The following is a 19,075-nucleotide window of genomic DNA, read 5'->3' as shown; positions in this document are numbered from 1 at the left end:
ATTTACAATTTGTATCCCCTTTTTTTTTTTTTTTTTTTTTTTTTTTTTTTATAAACCTTAAATGCTTGTCTTGTCTAGCTCTGCATATTCTCTTGTGTATTCTGGTTCAAGACAGTTAGGGTAGGTCGTAAAACTCCCATCTCATTTTCTCCTCCAACTCCAAAATCGCCCTATATCGCTGTTTTACTTTTTTTTTTTGGTAAAGAACGTTTGATGATCTTTGCACGTTTACTTTGTAAACACTTGGTTGGTACTTCTGCAGCGATGTAGGATGATTTCAAAGTTGGAGGAGAAAATGAGATGAAAGTTTTTCGACATACCCAAACTGTGAGTACACATAGAGCTAGACACAACAAGCATTTGAGGTTGAAAAGTGTTTCAATTGTATTTCCCTTTTTTTTAAGAAAATAACTGATTGTGTCACTAGATAAGACCCTTCTTCCTTGGCTGGGGTCATTTAGAGCTCTTTGAAGCTGCATTTAAACTCCATTTTGGAAGTTCAAACTTGCGGGCACCATAGAGGTCCACTATAGAGAGGGAAATCCTGAAATGTTTTCCTCAAAAAGCATAATTTCTTTACGACTGAAGAAAGAAAGACATGAACATCTTGCATGACAAGGGGTGAGTAAATTATCTGTAATTTTTTGTTCTGAAAGAAAAGTACTAGCACAGATATATTTGTAGCAATAGCCAAAATACACTGTATGGGTTAAAATGATCTATTTTTCTTTAATGCCAAAAATCATCAGGATATTAAGTAAAGATCATGTTCCATAAAGATATTTAGTAAATTTTCTATCGTAAAAAAATATCAAACTTAATTTTTGATTAGTAATATGCATTGCTAAGAAATTCATTTGAACAACTTTTAAAGGTGATTTTCTCAATGTTTAGATTTTTTTTCACACCCTATATTTATTGCACGCCAACTATTGTCCTGTTGTCCTAACAAACCATACATTAATGCAAAGTTTATTTATTCAGCTTTCACATGATGTATAAATCACAATTTCAAAAAAATGTACCCTCATGACTGGTTTTGTGGTCCAGGGTCACATGCATGCACATAAAAATTCAGCAATTCAAAAGAGATAAAAAGATTAAGTGATAGTAAGGCTCATCATAGAACATGAATGCATTGCAGTACAGTTTCATTTGCATCTTCAGCAGTGAAGTCAGTTTTGTTGTGTTTGCTGCAGACACTGTTCTCTGGCCGTGATCAACGCTCTGGCTAACATCGCAGCCAATCTGCAGACAGAGCAGATGGTGGATGAGCTGCTGGTGAATCTGCTGGAGTTGTTTGTGCAGCTCGGACTGGAAGGAAAACGAGCCAGTGAAAGAGCCAGTGAGAAGGGCCCGGCCCTCAAGGTACCGAACCTTCACATTAAAAATGTTTATTTTTGTTTCTCTACTTCATATAAAATACAGCACAAAGTGCATTCATTATATGGGACATACTTAGGGCTGGGCGATATGGCCTAAAAATATAAAATCTCAGATTTTTTCACAAAAAAATCTGATTTACGATTTAAATCGATTTTTTTTCCCCCTACTTCTTTTAGCATGTAAAGAAACCCCAGCTTTTCCACAATTTATATGGGCACCATATATTTTGCAATATACATTGCAACTGCATCAGTGATCGCTTTCCACCAGGCCCCATTCTTATCATACCAGACACAGTAAATGTTTGTAAGACAAATAAATATGAGATGGGAGGAAGATATATATTGGCATGCTTTTCTCTTGCACTTATATCATATAAAATTGTATATTTTTGAACACAGAAATATTAAATGATTTAAATAACTGAAACGATCTGCCAGCAGGTGGTGGTAAGACACTGATTTAATTACTGAATCATATTCATTTGATTCGTTTGAACGGATGGTTCATTCAAGAATAAAGCAAGTGACTCTTTATGAATGGGAAATTGAATCATTTCACTAGATTCGTTTGAAAATGCACGTTCCTTCATAAACGAAACACCGCTGTGTTTGAGTGGAGATGCGCAGCGGCTCAGCTGTGACTTGTTTCAGATTACTTTTGACGACAAAATAGAGCAAAATCAGGCAATAGTGTTATAGTCAGACAATGTAAGTCACTTAATAATAACTTCTTGTTTATTAAACTGTTGTAATAAATCAATATCTCGTTTACAAACTCCCTTAAAAATGATTAAAAGCTGTCACTCATCTTAGTTCGCAATCTCACAAAGCTCTATTATAATAAACGAAGCTACTGCCCATTCAGTCTCTTATTTGCACTCTCTACACTTGAGATACATTTGTCAACGTGCAAAACACATAGAAATCTTTGAAGCTCCACTCAGCACAAATACAAATATGCTGGTCGGGTCAGTCGCACAGGGTGCTCCTAAATATTTTTCATAGTTCCACGTAGTAGTTTCTTTTTGCCCTTGAACGGCGGGTCGCACCATTGAGAAATTAGGTCGCACTCTAGAGCCCTGATATGCAAATAATTCGCCATTGTCTTCGAATCATCTTTCTACTCTGTTTATGTGGTAAGTGAAATTGTATGTACTGTAATGTAACAGGCTAACTTGCTAGCAAGCAGCTAATCATGTCCCCTTAGTGACTTGCGTTATTTTACCAGAACTCGTTGTTTTCCGTTCATATATATATATATATATATATATATATATATATATATATATATATATATATATATATATATATATATATATATATTTATTATTATTATTATATATATATTTTTTTTTTTTTAAATTTAAAAAAATCGCGATACCTCGATTTAAAAATTAAATCGTCTTAAAATGTAAATTCGAATTAATCGAAAAAATCGAAAGAATTGCCCAGCCCTAGACATACTAAATGCTACTGTATATGATGATTAAAGAGGAAATGTAGAAATGCAGTGTGGTGTGCTGAAACTTACAACAGAATGGATTGTTATCAGTGCTGTAATAGGATTTTGTCCTCAGCATTCACAGGTGACAGTGGAAAAGTCATGAAATATCTAGCTAAAATAGAGTATTTGAGTAATGTAGTGTTTCAGCTTTTAATTCTTTCTTATGTTTGTTTTTCCTCAGGCATCCAGCAGCGCTGGTAATTTAGGAGTGCTCATTCCAGTCATTGCTGTGGTAAGAGAATGAATTTCTGCAACACAGACTGTACACACAGTGAACTTTTAGTCACTTACTATTGGTCAACAACAAAATAGTTCCATGAATGTTTGGTTCATGTTTTGGAAATTAATAATTAGTTATTATTTAAGTGTATATTTAGGTGAATTTCTATTTAGTAGTTTTTATTGAACCAAATATATATACATATATTTATATATATATATTAAACTAATGCTTGCTTAAGTAAATCTGTTCATTTTATTATCAAGACTGCAAAAACAGTATTATTACATTTAGAAATAACTTTTCTTATTCTAATTTGTTCATTATGTTCATGAATGTAATTAATTCCTTTTACTAAAACAGTTTATTTAATATTAATAATTTATTTTTAATGGTTGCCATAAATTCAGCTTTATTATCAGAGGAATAATCTTTTTAAAATATACATTTTGAAATATTTTTGAAAAATAAAATAGAACATTTTTACTGTTTTTTTTTTTAAGCAAATAAATGGATTATTTTTTGCCTTTTATTTACTTATTTAACCAGGAAGGTCCCGTTGAGATACAATATCTCTTCTACCAGGTATTCCTAGTCAAGATAGGCAGCAAAGTACAAAATTAGGCAGCATAGGAAAAATGTTTTGCTTGCTTGAGTAAATTTCACAAAATCAGGCTGATTGTGTCATGCTGTTTATAATTTCATCTGTCTGTTTTTTTTTTTTTTTTTTCAAATCTTATAGTTGACCAGACGATTGCCACCCATAAAAGAGGCCAAACCGAGACTGCAGAAGCTGTTCAGAGATTTCTGGCTGTATTCGGTTGTGATGGGCTTCGCTGTCGAGGGCTCAGGTCAGATAATTGTCATTTATAAATCACTTGTGTTAAGTCAACATATATTTTGTAGCTTTTTATTTCTTAAGATTGAACAATATGTGACGACAAAGCCAGTCTTAAGTAGCTTAAGTAGCCAAAAATACAGTGTATGGGTCAAAATTATCGATTCTTCTTTTATGCCAAAAATCATTAGGATTTTAAGTAAAGATCACGTTCCATGAAGATATATTATACATTTCTTACTGTAAATACATCAAAACCTAATTTTTGACTAGTAATACGCATTGTAAAGAACTTCTTTTGAACAACTTCAAAAGCGATTTCTCAATATTTTTATATTTTATTTGCAATTCCAGATTTTCAAATAGTTGTATCTCGACCAAATATTGTCTTATCCTAACAAACCAGCTTTCAGATGATTTATAAATCTCAATTTCATAAAATTGTTTTGTGGTCCAGGGTCACATATATTATAACTTTTAAAACTAAAAATACCTCCTGTAATCATAGTCATATATGGCAGAAGGAAGCTCTTTAATAATACTGCTACTTAATGCTGTGTTAAAAGTATCCAAATATTAAATAAACGATTAACATAATGATTAACTATCCAGTTTGTTGGTCTGAATATTGATCTGAATATTGATTGGTTTTGTCATCTTTCATGTTCAGGTTTGTGGCCGGAGGAGTGGTATGAGGGAGTGTGTGAGATCGCAACCAAATCCCCGCTGCTGACGTTCCCAAGCGGAGAACCGCTGCGCTCAGAACTGCAATATAACTCTGCTCTGAAGAATGATACTGTCACTGCGGTACTGCTAAATCTGTTTAATTCTTGTTATAAAAGACAGATTGCTTTCTGCTACCAATATGGTCACAGCAGACAGATTATTTATGTAAATTCAAGTTACCTTTATTTATATAGGGCCTTATACAGACAGACCGTTTCAGTGCAGCTTTAAAGTTTGTTATGGGGTAAATGTAGCAAAATTTCAAGTTCAACAATAAAGCAGCTCTACAGAAGACAGTAGGATCAAAATTCCAAATTTATCTCACAATTTGTTTTGTTTTTTTGTTCTATTTTTTGGTTCCACTGTAGAATTAAAAAAAGGTAATTACAAGTGTATATTTCATGTTTTTAACTTTTTAATTGCAATTGTGGGCTAATATTTCAAAATTCTGGCTTCTGCGTTCACACTACAGCGTCAAATTTGCACTCAGTGCCGCTGGCAACGCTACAACGCCACTGCTTTGGGGAGTGTCAAATTTAGGGCAGAGAAGGCCTCTGAAAAACAATGTTCACACCCTATTTACGTTCGCAAACTAAACTGTAGCGTATACCAACAACATGCAAAGTACATTTACTTTTGCGTGACTTTTTCAATAATTTGTGATTTCAGCTCAGTAATTCACCAGTTTCGGAAACACGCGTCACAGTCTTTCCTTGCCTATTTCTCACAGCGATTGGTTGTCGCCCAGCGTTTTGCGCTCGAGATTTGCATAAAGTTGAGGAATGTCCAACCTTTTGACGCTCTCAGCTGCTCTCAACGCCTTCTTTGCTCTGCTTCCAATCCCAAAATGCACCACGCGACCGTTTACGCTCAACTTCCACATGAATGAATTGGAAACGCTTGCTTCCGTTACGGTGCGTTCACACTACAGCGTCAAATTTGCGCTCAGTGCCGCTGGCAACGCTACAACGCCACTGCTTTGGAAAGTGTCAAATTAAGAGCAAAGCACGCCTCTGAAAAACAATGTTTACACCCTGTTTGCGGTTCATTTGTCTTTTTTAATGGCGGTTCCCAAAATAAACTGTAGCATATAATGAAAACATGCAAAGTACATTTACTTTTCAATACTATGTGATTTCAGCTCAGTAATCCACCAGTTTCGGTAACACGCGTCATAGTTTCCTTGCCTACTTCTCACAGCGATTGGTTGTCGGCCAGCGTTTTGCGCTCAACATTTGCATAAAGTTGAGGAATGTCCAACCTTTTGACGCTCTCAGCTGCTCTCAACGCTTTCTCCGCGCCGCTTCCAATCCCAAAATGCACCACGCGACCGTTTACGAGCAACTTCCATATGAATGAATTGAAAACGCTCGCTTCGCCCCGCTCGCTACGTGCCAGTGTGAACGCACTGTTACGGTGCGTTCACACTACAGCGTTAAATATGCGCTCAGTGCCGCTGGCAACGCTACAACGCCACTGCTTTGGGGCGTGTCAAATTTAGGGCAGAGCACGCCTCTGAAAAACAATGTTCACACCCTATTTACGTTCCATTGTCTTCTTTTAACGGCGGTTCGCAAACTAAACTGTAGCGTATACTAACAACATGCAAAGTACATTTACTTTTGCGTGACTTTTTCAATAATATGTGATTTCAGCTCAGTAATCCACCAGTTTCGGAAACACGCGTCATAGTCTTTCCTTGCCAACTTCTCACACCGATTGGTTGTCGCCGGCGTTTTGCGCTCGAAATTTGCATAAAGTTGAGGAATGCCCAACCTTTTGACGCTGTCAGCTGCTCTCAACGCTTTCTCCGCGCCGCTTCCAATCCCAAAATGCACCACGCGACCGTTTACGCGCAACTTCCATATGAATGAATTGAAAACGCTTGCTTCGCCCCGCTCGCTACGTGCCAGTGTGAACGCACCGTTAGAATTGTGAGTTTATATTTCTCAGTTGTGAGTTTAAATGGGAAACTTATAAATCCATATAAATGCAAGAAAAAAGTCATAATTTTGAGAAGAAAAGCTTATTGATTTATTAAATCCTGTGTCAGAAATGGACTTTCATATTTTCCAGCTCAATTCAGTTAAAACTTTGTTCTCATCTGATATTGTGAGTGCAGGCAAATTTATAATATTACTGAATATGAATTGTCTTTTCTAACTTGATCACTAAATAGTGCATCCACAAGTATCACTGTTTCACCCTGTAAAATTGAACTGTATATGGTGTGTATTAGGCTGAGCTGAATGATTTGAGAGGCACCATCATTAACCTGCTGGATCCTCCACCGGAGGTCGCTGCTCTCATCAATAAACTGGACTTTGCCATGTCCACCTACCTGCTGTCCGTTTATCGCCTGGAATACATGAGGTATGAGAAAATGCTTGATCTGTTGAGCAGGAGACTATTTTAAACTTGTGTCTATATAGGCTGAAGAGTCACATGACCTCCTGTATCTTCTCAGGATGTTACGCTCACTGGATTCTGATCGTTTCCAAGTGATGTTTCGATATTTTGAGGACCGAGCGATCCTGAAGGATAAATCAGGTGGGCTAGACCATTCATCGGTTATATGCAAAATACTATATGCTATAGGCAATTCCTTTGTTTGTTTTCTTATTTCAGACAAATGGAAAGAAAACATCCAAAATAATCATTCGTGTCTGTCTGTAGATTTCAATCACAATACATACAGTTGAGGTCAAAAGTTTACATCCCCCTTTCAGAATCTGTAAAATGTTCATTATTTTACCAAATAAGAGGATCATACCAAATGCATGTTATTGTTTATTTAGTACTGGCCTGAATAAGATATTTCACATAAAAGATGTTTACATATAGTCCACAAGAGAAAATAATAGTTGAATTCATTAAAAAAAGTTTACATCCACTTCTTACTACTGTGTTCTTGAGTGAAAGACCCACAGCTGTGTTTTTATTTAGTGATAGCTGTTCAGAAGTCCCTTGTTTGTCCTGAACAGTTGAAATGCCTGCTGTTTTTCAGAAAAATCCTTCAAGTCTCACAAATTATTTGGTTTTTCAGCATTTTTGTGTATTTGAACCCTTTCCAACAATGACTATATGATTTTGAGATCCATCTTTTCACACTGTGGACAACTGAGGGACTCGTGTGCAACTATTACAGAAGGTTCAAATGTTCAATGATACTCCAGAAGGAAAAACCGTGCATTAAGAGCCGGGGGGTGAAAACTTTTGAACAGAATGGGGATGTGTACATTTTTGCCTAAATATCATATTTTTCATGTAGGACTGCCCTTCAGAGGCTGCAAAAGATAGTTACATGCATTTTATATGATCCCTCTTATTTTGGTAAAATAATTAACAGTTAGCAGATTCTGAAAGGGGATGTAAGCGTTTGACCTCAACTGTGTCTTCAAAGGTCGTTTTCTTGAAATTAGTTTTTGCTCCTCTTCAGCAACACCATAGAGCTTTACAGTTTTTTCTTTCTATTGTCTGAAGGTTTTATATTAATATGTTTTATATTAAAATTCACCTAATTTATATAACATTTTAGTCTTAAAACATGATTTTTTTTCTGCCTGTTGACAGTATTTTCTGATTTATGGAGTGAGAAAAAGAAAAATCCAAAACTGTAATTTTTAACAAAATGAAAAAAATGTTGAACCTTGTTTTATCCAGTGTTCTGTTCTTAAAAATGAATTCAAATTTGTGCATATTTAATTAAATAATGCTTCATTTGCTTATTTAAACATTCAATTTGGTAAAGTTTTTGAAAATGTAATGTCTTAATGTACTTCAATCAATCACTTAGAGAAATATGGTGATATATTATTTAAAAGTTGACCTGTAGTGTCTTCCCTTTTTTTAATTTAGTAAATGTATAATCAACCAATGATTATTTGACAGCTTTGAAGTGATTGTGTTCCTCATATTCTCTCAGGGATGATGCAGTGTGTCATTGCTGTGGGCGACAAGGTCTTTGATGTCTTTCTTCAGATGATGGCTGACAAGGTAAATGGAAAAATCACGTGATCCGCTTTAAAACCACTTGTTCTCTAATATTATGTGTCTTTTTTTGCCTTAGGAAAAGACCAAAGCCCATGAGGAGGAGTTAGAAAATCATGCTCAGTTCCTGCTGGTCAACTTTAACCACATTCACAAGAGAATCCGAAGAGTGGCTGACAAATATCTGTCAGGACTCGCTGAAACGTAGGTCCTTCTCCATTACAAACACATTGCCAAGAACTCCATTTAGACAACTTTAAAGGCGATTTTCTTAATATTTAGATTTTTTTTTGCACCCTCAAATTTCAGATTTTCAAATAGTTGTATCTCGAACAAATATTTATTCAGCTTTCAGACGATGTATAAATCTCAATTTCGAAAAATTGACACTTATGACTGGTTTTGTGGTCCAGGGTCACATATTAGGTTGATTTCTTCCTCTTGAATGTTCAATGCAGCCATGTCTCTTTGTTTTTCGTCTAGTTTTCCGCACTTGTTGTGGAGCGGTCGTGTCCTGAGGACCATGCTGGATATATTACAAACCCTGTCTCTTTCACTCAGCGCCGTAAGTGCTTCTTCCTTTGCTCAGATCAAGTTAATATGGGTTTCCTCATATGGACATGTTCAGGGTTTTGTTACAGGAAATGTTTTATGACACATTATTGATTTCTTAAATCTTCAAATGTTCTTCAGGACATCCACAAAGACCAGCCGTATTATGACATACCGGACACCCCGTATCGCATCACAGTGCCGGATACATACGAGGCCAGAGAGGTACATTTACCTGACTTATATATTTATTTTACACTTATTGAAACAACAGGAATTTTATATACTTGCAACAATTTTTATTTATATACTATGTTTTATATTAAATGTTTTTTATGTATTTTAGTTTTTATGATTTAAAAAAAAAAAATTATAATAAATAATCAATAATATTATTAATATTAAAAGAGATGTAATATATTATTAATATTTACAGTATATTTGTGTTATATAAATATATAAAATAACTTGTATATATCTATATATTATAATATTAAATAATAAATAATTTTATTTATCATAAATAAGCAAAAATATAAATATGAACATAAATATTTAAATCTATTTTATGACCTTTTTGAATTTATATTAAATTATATATGCATTTATACTGTTATGAATATATTTTAATTTAATATATTAAAATATATATTTTATAATACAGTATTTGTTTTACATTTATTTGTGTATTTATATAATCACATATATGTATTACACACTTAATAATAAATATACATAAATATATATAAATGTTATTACTTTTATGTCATTTTTACTTTTATTTACAGTTTAGTAACATTTCAATATATATAATGAGTACGAAAAGCATAGATATGAATTTAGCTTCTTATTAAAAACCATTGTACTGCATATGTGTTAATGATATGTTTGGGATTTCTTATGTCATGTGCAGAGCATAGTGAAAGACTTTGCCGCCCGCTGTGGAGAAATCCTAAAAGAGGCCATGAAATGGGCGCCATCTGTCACCAAATCTCACCTACAGGTTTGGCCTCCCATTTAAAATACAACAGATATTTAACTTTACTGCCATTCTTTGCAAAGCTGTTCAGTATCATCAATTTTCCACAGGAGTACCTGAATAAGCATCAGAACTGGGTGTCGGGTCTGTCTCAGCACACGGGTCTGGCTATGGCCACTGAGAGCATCCTGCACTTCGCTGGATACAATCGGCAAAGCACCAGTCTGGGTGTAAGATTAACAACTTATGTTGAGCAACTAAATATGTTTTATTATTTTATTTTTTTATTGAGTTATTGTTTATTTGCAAGCTAGCCAAAATAAATGATGTTTAAGCTTATTATTTTATTGAGTTATTTTCTATTTGGAACTAGCTGAAATTAAGTTGTTTATTTAGTTTCATTTTATATTGAGCAGTTTTTATTTGCAACTAGCTGAAATTGTCTTTTATTTAATTTAATTTTATTTTATTATTTACTTTTATTTAATTTGAGTTGTTTATTTGCAACTAGCCAAAATATGTTTTTAAAAATGTTATTTTTATTGAATTATTATTTATTTGCAGATAGCTGAAATGATATATTTTTAATTTAATTTTACTATTTTATTTTGAGTTATTGTTTATTTGCAACTAGCTGAAATTGTTAACTTTTTTATTTTATATAATCTTACTATTTAATTACATTTTATTTTATTTGGAGTTGTTTATTTACAACTAGCTGAAATAAATTAAGTTAATTGTTTTATTTTATTTTGAGTTCTTTTTTATTTCCAATAAGTAATTTTTTTATGTTTTTTGAGTTGTTTATTTGCAACTAGCTGAAATAAATTGTCTTTTATTTTATTTAATTTTATTATTTAATTTAGTTTTATTTTGAATTATTGTTTATTTGAAACTAGCTGAAATGTTTTTTTTGTTTGTTTTTTTAAATTTTATTTTATTTTGAGTTATTTTTATTTGCAACTAGCTGAAATAAATTAAGTTAATTGTTTTATTTTATTTTGAGTTCTTTTTTATTTCCAATAAGTAATTTTTTTATGTTTTTTGAGTTGTTTATTTGCAACTAGCTGAAATAAATTGTCTTTTATTTTATTTAATTTTATTATTTAATTTAGTTTTATTTTGAATTATTGTTTATTTGAAACTAGCTGAAATGTTTTTTTTGTTTGTTTTTTTAAATTTTATTTTATTTTGAGTTATTTTTTATTTCCAATAAGTAAATTTTTTTTTAATGATATTTTTTGAGTTGTTGTTTATTTGCAACTAGCTGAAATAAATTGTCTTTTATTTTATTTAATTTTATTATTTAATTTAGTTTTATTTTGAGCTATTGTTTATTTGAAACTAGCTGAAATGTTTTTTTTTTTTAATTTAGTTTTATTTTGAGTTATTGTTTATTTGCAACTAGCTGAAATTATTTTTCTATTTTGTTATTTTTATTGAATTATTGTTTATTTGCAGCTAGCTGAAATAAATTATATTTTTTTTCATTTAATTTTACTATTTTATTTTATTTTGAATTATTGTTTATTTGCAACTAGCTTAAATAAATTGTTGAATTTTTTTATTTGATTAGATTTTGCTATTTTTTTTATTTTAGGTTATTGTTTATTTGCAACTAGCTGAAATTATTATTATTTTTTTTTTTAGGTTATTTTTTTATTGAATTATTGTTTATTTGCAGCTAGCTGTAATAAATTATATATTTTTAATATAATTTTACTGTTTTAATTTGTTTTGAATTATTGTTTATTTGCAACTAGCTAAAAAAAAATTACTTTATTTTATTTTGAGTTGTTTATTTGTAACTAGCTGAAATAAATTGTTAAAAGTTAAAAGTTATTTTTTTTATTTCCAACTAGTTAATATAAATTGTTTTTTATGTTATTTTTTTTAGTTATTTATTGCAACTAGATTAAAAATATTTTTATTTTATTCTATTTTAGAGTTAACGTTTGTAACATTTTTGAATACTTCATTTATAAGCATTTCTATGTAGTTAACAATAATATCCCTCTTTCAGACCACTCAGCTCACAGAGAGACCAGCGTGTGTAAAGAAAGACTACTCCAACTTCATGGCCTCCCTCAACCTGAGAAACCGCTATGCTGGAGAGGTAAAGCTGAATAATAAAGCAGAGGCTGCTGGGTATTTTATGAAAGAAGCTCAGAGTCTTAACTCCTCACGTGTCTCGTATGCAGGTAGCGGGGATGATCAATTTCTCGGAGGCCACGCGGAGCACGTCAGATCTGAATAAGCTGATGATTCGGCAGATGAATGAAGCTCTGGACGGAGGCCAGCCGGAAGCCTTCACTGAAGCCATGTTCAAAATGGCTGCACTGTTGATCAGCTCCAAAGGCATGTTTCTATACTGCAAACCATATGCCAACAGTAGATGTTCAAATTGCATAATGAAACACTCAAATATACCACAAATCAAGTTAAATTTTACTGTATGTTGTTTTTATAGATAGGATAAGAAGATGAATAAGACCACATGCATGCAGTTGAGTTTTAATTTGATGTTGTGTTTATTGTGTAGAATGGGACCCTCAGCTGCTGCATCACCTGTGCTGGTGTCCATTAAAGATGTTTACTGAGAATGGCATGGAAACGGCTATTGCCTGCTGGGAATGGCTCCTGGCTGCAAGAACAGGCGTTGAAGTCCCGGTAAGATGCACACATGTATATGTAGAGCTAACATAATATTAATATTTTGTCAATGCATACCAATACCAGTAAAACTATATGGTTCCCAAAGCCCAAATAAAATGTAAGTATGCTAAAAAGAGGATACAAATATTTTATAAGTAATAAAACAGGTTAAAAAGGCAAGTAAATAACGTAGAAATGTAATCGAATAACCAACATGAAATATTCAAGCAGAAGGAAATAAAATAATAAAATAAAAACATTATGACAATTAAAATAGTACTTTATAATACTATATATAATATAATATATATATTAATAGTTTTAATCACAATTGTTATTAAATTAATATATTATTATTATATTATATATTTATTATTAGCTACAGCTGCCAGAAAATACATAAAATAAAATAATAATGAAAAGTAAAATAGTACTTTATAATACTATTGTTTTTATTTGCAGAAGTTATCAAATTAATATATAGTTATATTAAAATGAAATGTAAAATTAGAATACTAATGTAATTATTCATTTAATTTTATTATTATATTATGACACGTTTATGTTTATTTATTTATTAAAATAAAATATCAACTTGATATACACTTATTATATAATTTTGCAATATATTATTTAATTTTATGGCCATTAGACTGCCATCAGGTAAAACTTCCAGAAATAAAATAGAATTTATCAAATAAATATAGTAATTATTTACAATAATATTTATTCATTAAAAATCTAAAAATTTTATTATTTATAATAATTTAAAGAAATGCATAAATATATATAAAAAAAAATGTATATAAAATTTTCTGGCAGTTGCGCAAATGTTTTAAGATAATTTATAATAATAAAACAAAAAAAAATATATATTTTTTTTTTTCTGGCAGTTGCGCAAATGTTTTAAGATAATTTATAATAAAAAAAATATATATATATATATTTTTTTTTTTGTTTTGTTTTTTGTTTTATTATTATAAATTATCTTAAAACATTTGCGCAACTGCCAGAAAAAAAAATATAAATAAAAACTTATACATAAAAAAATGTTAAAATGTTAAAAAAAATTAAATGTAAACTAGTACTTAAATCATTCGCATAATTTAATCTTATTAAGTATGACTTTATATATAATAATATTAATATATATTAATATATTATAGCAATCCTATTTCATAAATATATACTTTTATTGTACAATTATATACTGTGTTGCATTGAACACCTCAAAACATTTGCACATGTAAAAGTCTAAAAATGTACACACTATACAATGTATTCAGTTCGTAATGTAGCCTAAGTCTGTGCTGTTATATTACATGTTTCCATATATCATTCTGATTCTGATATTACGTGCATATCTTAGTTATGCAGGTTTTCCAGTGCTTTTTGCAACATTTCACTGAATTTCTGCTCTTGTTCTGGGGTCAGTTCATGCGTGAGATGGCTGGCGCATGGCAAATGACCGTCGAGCTGAAGATGGGGCTGTTCTCTGACGCCCAGGTGGAGGCGGATCCTCTGGCAGCCTCAGAGGAAAGCCAGCCCATCCCCTGCCCACCTGACGTCACGCCCCACTACATCTGGATTGAGGTTACTTCCTGTTGCCCTGTTTATCTGTGGAAGCTTATGGGCAGTTTCACAGCTGTGGATTTACCTGAGCCGAAAGCTCCTTATGATACACACCTGAAATAGCTTGAAGACTCCTTGTGAAGAAAACTCACTCCCCTATACACTTTTTACTTCACTTTGCTACAGAAATGCTGTTTTTGGTTTATTTTGTTGTGATACATTTTTTTGTTTCCCAAAGTGACAACATTTTATTAAAAGTAAGTTAGTTGTTTTTGGTTTCTGTTGATCTAGTTTCTGGTCCAGCGTTTTGAGATCGCCAAGTACAGCAGCGCTGATCAGGTGGAGATTTTCGGCAGTCTTCTGCAGAGGTCTCTGTCTCTAAATGTTGGCAGCCCAAAAAGCAGCCTGAACCGCCACGTGGCGGCCATTGGACCACGCTTCAGGTTAGCAAGAAGACTACACTGTGAAAAATAGTTTTTCAAAGTTGTAAACAAACATTATTGAACTAAGTTTGACAAAACATACTATTTTAGTCTACCTATTTCAGAAATTGACATTTGATTCAACAGAAAGATGGAAATTAATTTACCAACCACTTAATGAAAAAGAAGGAAACTGTCAAGAACATGTCCAGGTCATATTTCACCTCTAAATTAGAGGAAAGCAGTTTAAAATAATAAAGAGGGCTTCACATACGGTGAATGCATCTGGAAATTTGGTTTGATGCTCACACTGCACATAGTGTGACCCATTAAATATAACTTTAAAAAAAATAAAATAATAATTTATAGTACCGGTATTATTGCACTTCATTTAGTTTATTTATTTTTTAAATAAAACCATAAACCAAATAATAATACTATTGTGATAAAAATACTAAAAAAATTATAATACTTGATAATACTATTATATGTGACCTTGGACCACAAAACCAGTCTAAACCACAGCCAACAATACATTGTATGGGTCAAAATTATTATTTTTTCTTTTACACCAAAAATGAATGATTAGGATATTAAGTAAAGATCATGTTCCATTTAGATATTTTGTAAATGTCCTACTGTAAATATATCAAAAGTTAATTTTTGATTAGTAATATGCATTGCTAAGAACTTCATTTGGACAACTTTAAAGGTGATTTTCTCAATATATAGATTTTTTTTTTTTTGCACCCTCAGGTTCCAGATTTTTTAATAGTTGCATCTTGGCCAAATATTGTCCTATCCTAACAAAACATACGTCAATGAAAAGCTTATTTATTTAGATGTTTCAAAAAACTGACCCTTTTGTCTGGTTTTGTGGTCAAAAGCACTTATTTACCCAGCGCTTTTTTTTTTTTTTGGTTGTGCATGCCTAAGCTAAATCTATTTTAGGGTAATTTTTTGCAGTTTTTTTTTTTTTTTTTTTTTTACACATTTTTACAAAAAATGTCACCATTTAATTCAATATGTTACTTGCCATTTCTTATTATTTGTGACATTTAGTAGAAATTAGCAGAAATTCTTAGTTTTTTCATTGTAATTGATCAGTTTACACCAGTGTTATTTTTCTATCAATGAGATACTATTACATTTATATATGAGGAGAGCGAGTGAGAGATTTCAGTATTTCCATTTGAATTTTAATCCATTTTCATTTCAGCTTTAGTCATTTTATTGGTTTTGTCATTTTTATTGTTATTGTGTGTTTATACCGCTCAAAAGTTTGGGATCAGTAAGACTTGTAATGTTTTTCAAAGAAGTCTCTTATACTAGATTTGTTAAGTATGTTAGATTTAGTTTTAATTTTACTTTTAGTTAACTATAATAACCCTGATTGACAGCAAGAAAAAAAATAGGGTTTGACAATATTTCTGTGCACTCAGGTTGTTGACACTGGGACTTGCCCTCCTGCATTCTGACGTCGTGACCAACGCCACCATCCGTAACGTCCTACGAGAAAAGATTTACTCCACCGCCTTCGATTATTTCAGGTACTGCATAGAAAAAGTTTGGAGTTTTTGATATGATAAATGTTTTATTGAAGTAATGAAAACGTAGTTCTAGTGAAACTTTTGTTTGTTAATGATAATAACACTGATTTGTAGTTGATTTTCAGTTTTAGTTAAAGGGTTAGTTCATCCAAAAATGAAATAAGCCTATTATTTACTCACCCTCAAGGCATCTTAGGTGTATATGACTTCCTTGTTACAGACGAATGCAGTCGGAATTATATTAAAAATTGTTCTGGCTCCTTCAAGCTTTATAATGCAATAGGTGGGGGTTTCTCTTCATCAGTCCAAAACAAGTCCAATAAAGTGCATCCATCCATGAATAAAGACATCCTGTAGTGAATCGAAATATCCATATTTGAAGCGTAACAATCACTTTTCTCTAGCTTGTGCTAACACAGAAGCAGCTCTGTGCGAATAAGAATTACAAAACGAGGATTTGTAAAGAAAAATGAAAAAAAAAGTGAAGAGGAGACTGGTTTGCCTCCTTTGCTCCTTTAAATACACATTGGTTTTCATGAGATTCACAGTTGCAACGTCTTTCGCCCAGAGCTGCTTCCGTGTATAAATGCGCAAGCTAGAGAAAAGTGATTATTACGTTTTAAATATGGATATTTTTTCTTACGAAACACATCGATTCACTACAGGAGGCCTTTATTCACCCATCGGAGCCATGTAAGGCACTTTTTATTATAGATGGATGTACTTTATTGGACTTGTTTTGGACTGATGAAGATAAACAGCCACCCGCTGCCATTATAAAGCATGAAGGAGCCCAAACGATTTGTAATATTTTTTAAATATTATATAAGGCTTTAAAGCACATGCAAAAAATGTACTTTTGTGATTGCGAATAACTGCAGTGTCCCGTCAGTGAATGCATGTCGTGTCACAGTATATTGAGCGGGAGGCATGCTGTAGCATGATACTACGATGTTTTCAAAAGCAGATTTAATCATCCACGATCAAAAATCGTCATCACCCCTAATCAAAACTAGTACTTGAAGCACCGGAGCTGATGAAAATGTTGTCAGTCTCTCTTGAGCTATTTATCTGGCTAGATTAAAGGTCCCATATTGTCAAAACTGAAATTTTCATGATAACTGAGGTCTATGTAACTACCATATAAGTTTCAAAACAGTCAATCCACAGTAAAATGCACACAGCCTGCATAAAGTAGCTGTGCCTTTTCAGGAGCCGCTGTGACTTCCGTAAAAATGTGACGTCTGATCTACTCAGTGACCGCCCCGAGCACCAACCACCGTCCTACCCTTTCTTTTGCCAAACCCACAGACAACATCGTGTCCATTCCATTGCTAAGCAACAACAACACGAAAACAAGTCGAGAAAACGCTGTTCAGTCGATGGATGTCAGGAAACTACATCGTTGCACAGGCTTCCGAACAACATTAACATAAGAGACCAGTGGCAAGTCAACTTCAGCCTCTTTCACACAGCCACTCTGGAAAATACATGGATAATTTGTCCCATGATTTTTTACGGAATTGTTTGATATGGTTCATTCACATAGTGAAAAGACAAGTGACATTTGTATGTGAGATGTAATGCGACGCGTACGTTTCACTAAACTGAAACTAACCCGACGAACGATCTGTGCTTCAACGCTGATAGTGAGGAGCTCCCTGATCGCTTCTTCATTCCAGTTTGCACATATTTTTTCGTCGTGAAGAGTTGCACGATAACGTGCATCACTACAACACTGCCTTTTGGTTCTGGCTTTTGTTCACACAGCGCTCGCTCCCGTAATTTTCTAGCCTGGGTGTCCCCATACTGCCTTGCGCAGCGCGATTTTATTCACGCTTCTAGTCAGTCTGGAAACCATGGACCTAATTTTCACCTAAGATAGGGAACCAATCACAGAACGGGGAGGGAGCAGCAAGACGATGACGCCTTCTATGCGACTCACCGAAGGATCCAGCATGGCAGCAGACGCAAAGTTATCTTTCGTGTCTACACCGTGGTCTACACTGGACGCGAGCGGCGCGACAAATGACATTAGAATGCAAGTTTATTTTGAAAAAAGAGCAACTTTTTGCGTTCGCTCTACATACGTCATCCGGTATAATTGAAACGATTGGCTATGAGCTACGCACAGGCGCATTTGATAGACATTCGTATCGCCCAATAAACGGCTCTGGGCATTCGTAAACCACGCCTCAAATACGAGAAAATGAACATGTGGTTCCCAGACCACGAATCATGACGAAGTCATAACGTGGTCTGGTGATAGCCAGGCTAGTAATTTTCCGGAATCAGCACGCATTGTGAAAGGGGCTTTTCTAAAGCAACAGTTAGGTAGCTTACTGCATTCTGTTTGAAAAAGAAAAAAACATTAATTATCATTCTGAAACATTCTTTTGAGTATCACCAAGCCACAGCTCAAAAGGAGTTTCACCAGGTTACTTGTGGTTGGCCTGGTCGTGCATCACTCAGAAAACAACAGGCCAATCAGAAGAGAGGCTCATGAATATTAATTAGACGGGCCAAAATCAACCTGTTCTTGACAGAGCTCCTAAAAAAGGAGCTGTAAAAATATATTGAGATGGATTTTGGCACTTATACCGCAAATATATATTCTTAAGGACATCAACAACTAAAATAAACCTCCAGAAATGTGTACAATATGGGACCCTTAAATGT

The 19,075-nt window shown here is 33.0% G+C and overlaps 1 protein-coding gene across 1 annotated transcript in view; it reads left to right on the top strand.

The window, feature by feature from the left end:
- pi4kaa (phosphatidylinositol 4-kinase, catalytic, alpha a) overlaps positions 1-19,075 on the top strand; it is a 53,473-nt gene that overhangs the window by 12,119 nt on the left and 22,279 nt on the right. Inside the window, exons 18-35 of the mRNA XM_073830219.1 lie at positions 1,200-1,368; positions 3,074-3,124; positions 3,855-3,963; positions 4,621-4,757; positions 6,916-7,049; positions 7,144-7,226; positions 8,602-8,672; positions 8,746-8,870; positions 9,150-9,231; positions 9,360-9,443; positions 10,132-10,221; positions 10,308-10,427; positions 12,221-12,313; positions 12,399-12,555; positions 12,740-12,867; positions 14,287-14,445; positions 14,716-14,867; positions 16,289-16,396. Coding sequence (XP_073686320.1) covers positions 1,200-1,368; positions 3,074-3,124; positions 3,855-3,963; positions 4,621-4,757; positions 6,916-7,049; positions 7,144-7,226; positions 8,602-8,672; positions 8,746-8,870; positions 9,150-9,231; positions 9,360-9,443; positions 10,132-10,221; positions 10,308-10,427; positions 12,221-12,313; positions 12,399-12,555; positions 12,740-12,867; positions 14,287-14,445; positions 14,716-14,867; positions 16,289-16,396 — 2,052 coding nt within the window. The remainder of the gene's footprint in view (positions 1-1,199; positions 1,369-3,073; positions 3,125-3,854; positions 3,964-4,620; positions 4,758-6,915; positions 7,050-7,143; positions 7,227-8,601; positions 8,673-8,745; positions 8,871-9,149; positions 9,232-9,359; positions 9,444-10,131; positions 10,222-10,307; positions 10,428-12,220; positions 12,314-12,398; positions 12,556-12,739; positions 12,868-14,286; positions 14,446-14,715; positions 14,868-16,288; positions 16,397-19,075) is intronic.

Source organism: Garra rufa, chromosome 23, assembly GCF_049309525.1.
Source record: "Garra rufa chromosome 23, GarRuf1.0, whole genome shotgun sequence".
Taxonomy (NCBI): domain Eukaryota; kingdom Metazoa; phylum Chordata; class Actinopteri; order Cypriniformes; family Cyprinidae; genus Garra; species Garra rufa.
Note: the sequence above shows the minus strand (reverse complement) of the source record. Positions and strands in the feature narration are given on the sequence as shown.